The 2,500-nt window shown below is 37.0% G+C and overlaps 1 protein-coding gene across 1 annotated transcript in view; it reads right to left on the reverse strand.

Moving 5' to 3' along the window:
* LOC119594432 (hemicentin-2-like) overlaps nucleotides 1-2,500 on the reverse strand; it is a 135,451-nt gene that overhangs the window by 13,474 nt on the left and 119,477 nt on the right. Inside the window, exon 12 of the mRNA XM_037943496.1 lies at nucleotides 1,352-1,649. Within this exon, the coding sequence (XP_037799424.1) occupies nucleotides 1,352-1,649 (298 nt within the window). The remainder of the gene's footprint in view (nucleotides 1-1,351; nucleotides 1,650-2,500) is intronic.

A 2,500-nucleotide genomic window follows, 5' to 3' on the forward strand; every position in this document is an offset into this window, starting at 1 on the left:
AAATCCAAAGGAAGCCCAAGGAAACCCCACAGGCGGACGTTGGGACCGACAACCAGCCGCCTCCTTTCTATAGGGCAACGTCGGAGGTGAGAAGATCTGGCAGCGGCACGATCAGTATGGGTGGGCAGACCTACTACTGGTCGGTCCAGGGCGATGGTCATCACCTCCAGGGAGTAGCCATAGCCATTTCCAGCCGACTTCAATCGTCGGTAATGGAGGTTAATTCAGTTGACGAGTGCAGAATGGCACTGAGACTGAATAATGATATGATAACAGTAATAATAATGGTAGTGATAATAATGATAATGATAACAATAACAATAACAAAAATAACGATGATAAAAATAGTAATAATAATGATGGTGATGAAAATTATAATGATAATAAAATTGATAATAATAATCAGGATAATAGCAACATCAACAACAATGATCAGAACCAGTAATAGCAAAAATAATAATTTTGATGATGATGAATAATAATATTTACTATTAATAATAAAGATAAAATATAAATGATATTATAATAAAAATAATTATGAAAATAATAATATTAACAATTATAAAAAAGCAATAACAACAATAACTGCAGCAACAGCTACAAAGGTGATAATGTTGATGATAATAATAATAATAATAATAATAGTATTAGTAAAAACAACAACAACAACGACAATAATCATAATAATAAATAAAATAATAGTTTTAGTAACAACAACAATAATAATGATAATAAAAATAATAGTAGTAGTAGTAGTAGTGATGATGATGATAATGATGATAAGGATGATAATAACAACAACAACAACAACAATAATAATAGTAATAGCGATAATGACAATAATAATAATAACAACAATAAAAAAATAATAATAATAATAATAATTATAATAATAATAACACATACAATAATATACAGTAATAATAAAATAATAATAATATAATAAAAATATATATAGAATATAATAAAATAATAAAGATAAAATAATAATATATAAAAATAATAATAATATATATATAAAAATAATAATAAAATAATGGTAGCAGTTACAACAACAGCAACAACAACAGATATAATAACTTTATTAAATCTTATGATATTGATAACAAATGTGTCGTTAAACAACAGCATCAACAACAATAAAACAATCTTGACGACATCGCAGAATCAGAATTCAGAATCAAATAGACTGAAATAAAACTATAAAAATATGATAATGAAACATTATTACAGTAAACGAAATAAAGGAAGATACAATTGAAATCTTATCACAGAGATACAACAAAACCACTGAAAACTGAAGGAAAAATGCCACAGGAAAATAACTAGTCGGCCAGCCAGCGGCACGAACCTCCATGAGCGGAGCGTCGCTGGTGTCCGTCGCCCTGACCACGCCGTCGTCCCAAGCCTCGATCAGGAAGCTCTGATCGACGCCGCCGCTGTAGCCAGGCTCGCAGGAAACGGACACGCTCTCCTCCGTCTCGTTGAACACCCTGCAGGAGGCGACGGCGTCAGGCTTGCCCGCGGGGAAGACGGTGAAGGTGCACGGTGTCCTCTGCGTCCCCACGAGGTTGGTCGCCCAGCACAGCAGCGTCCCGTAGTCCAGGTCGCTCACGGGGGAGTAGCGGAGGTCGGAACGCTGCGCTTTGCTAGGGGAGGAGACGAGGCGCGGCGTCAGGCGGGGCCTGGCAGGGAGGCAAGTGGCTGGCCAGGTGGGTAGGCAGGAAGGTGAGGAGGTACGCAGGGCCATAGGTGGGTAGGTGGATAGACATGAAGGTAAGTGGGCAGGTAAGTTAGGTGGTTAGATATGCAGGTAGTTAGGTGGTTAGATATGCAGGTAGACTGGCAGGTAAGTAGGGTACTTGTGTCGGTGGGTAGATATGTAGGTAGGAAGGTAAGTACCCATAAATGCAAAGAGTAACGAATAGATCGATAAATTAGTGAAAGGATCCATGGATTGGTGGATAGATTAGTGGATAAACAGGCAAATAGGTAGATTAATAAATAGATCACTGAATGTGTGGATGCGTAGAAAGTTTGATGAACAATTATAAGTATACAAGTAGGCAGACAGTAATACGGATAGAAGGATAGACAGATGGATAGATAGTAGATAGATACACACCCAAAGAGACAAATAGAAAGATAACGTTTGAAGGCGAAAACAAATAAGATATTACAAAGTAATGACATTCATGTTAATTAATTGCTATCACTCAATACTTTACTTGGTTATCTCTCTATCTGCATCTGTGCCTGTTTGTCTGCTTCTTTACTCCTTTTCTCAGATCGATTTTTCTCCCTCTAACTCACTTTCCCATATACGCCTCCCTGTCTCTCTCCTTCTCTCCATTTCTCTGTCTCACTTTTCAAATCCAAAGCCCTCACATATTCCTTTTCTCTCTACTCTTTTTTCTCTCTCACTTCTCTCATGCCCTCTTTATCTATATCTTTCCCATTTCCCCCCAACCCTCTTCCTCTTACTTCTCTTATCTTCTTT

Source organism: Penaeus monodon, chromosome 3 (assembly GCF_015228065.2).
Source record: "Penaeus monodon isolate SGIC_2016 chromosome 3, NSTDA_Pmon_1, whole genome shotgun sequence".
Classification (NCBI taxonomy): domain Eukaryota; kingdom Metazoa; phylum Arthropoda; class Malacostraca; order Decapoda; family Penaeidae; genus Penaeus; species Penaeus monodon.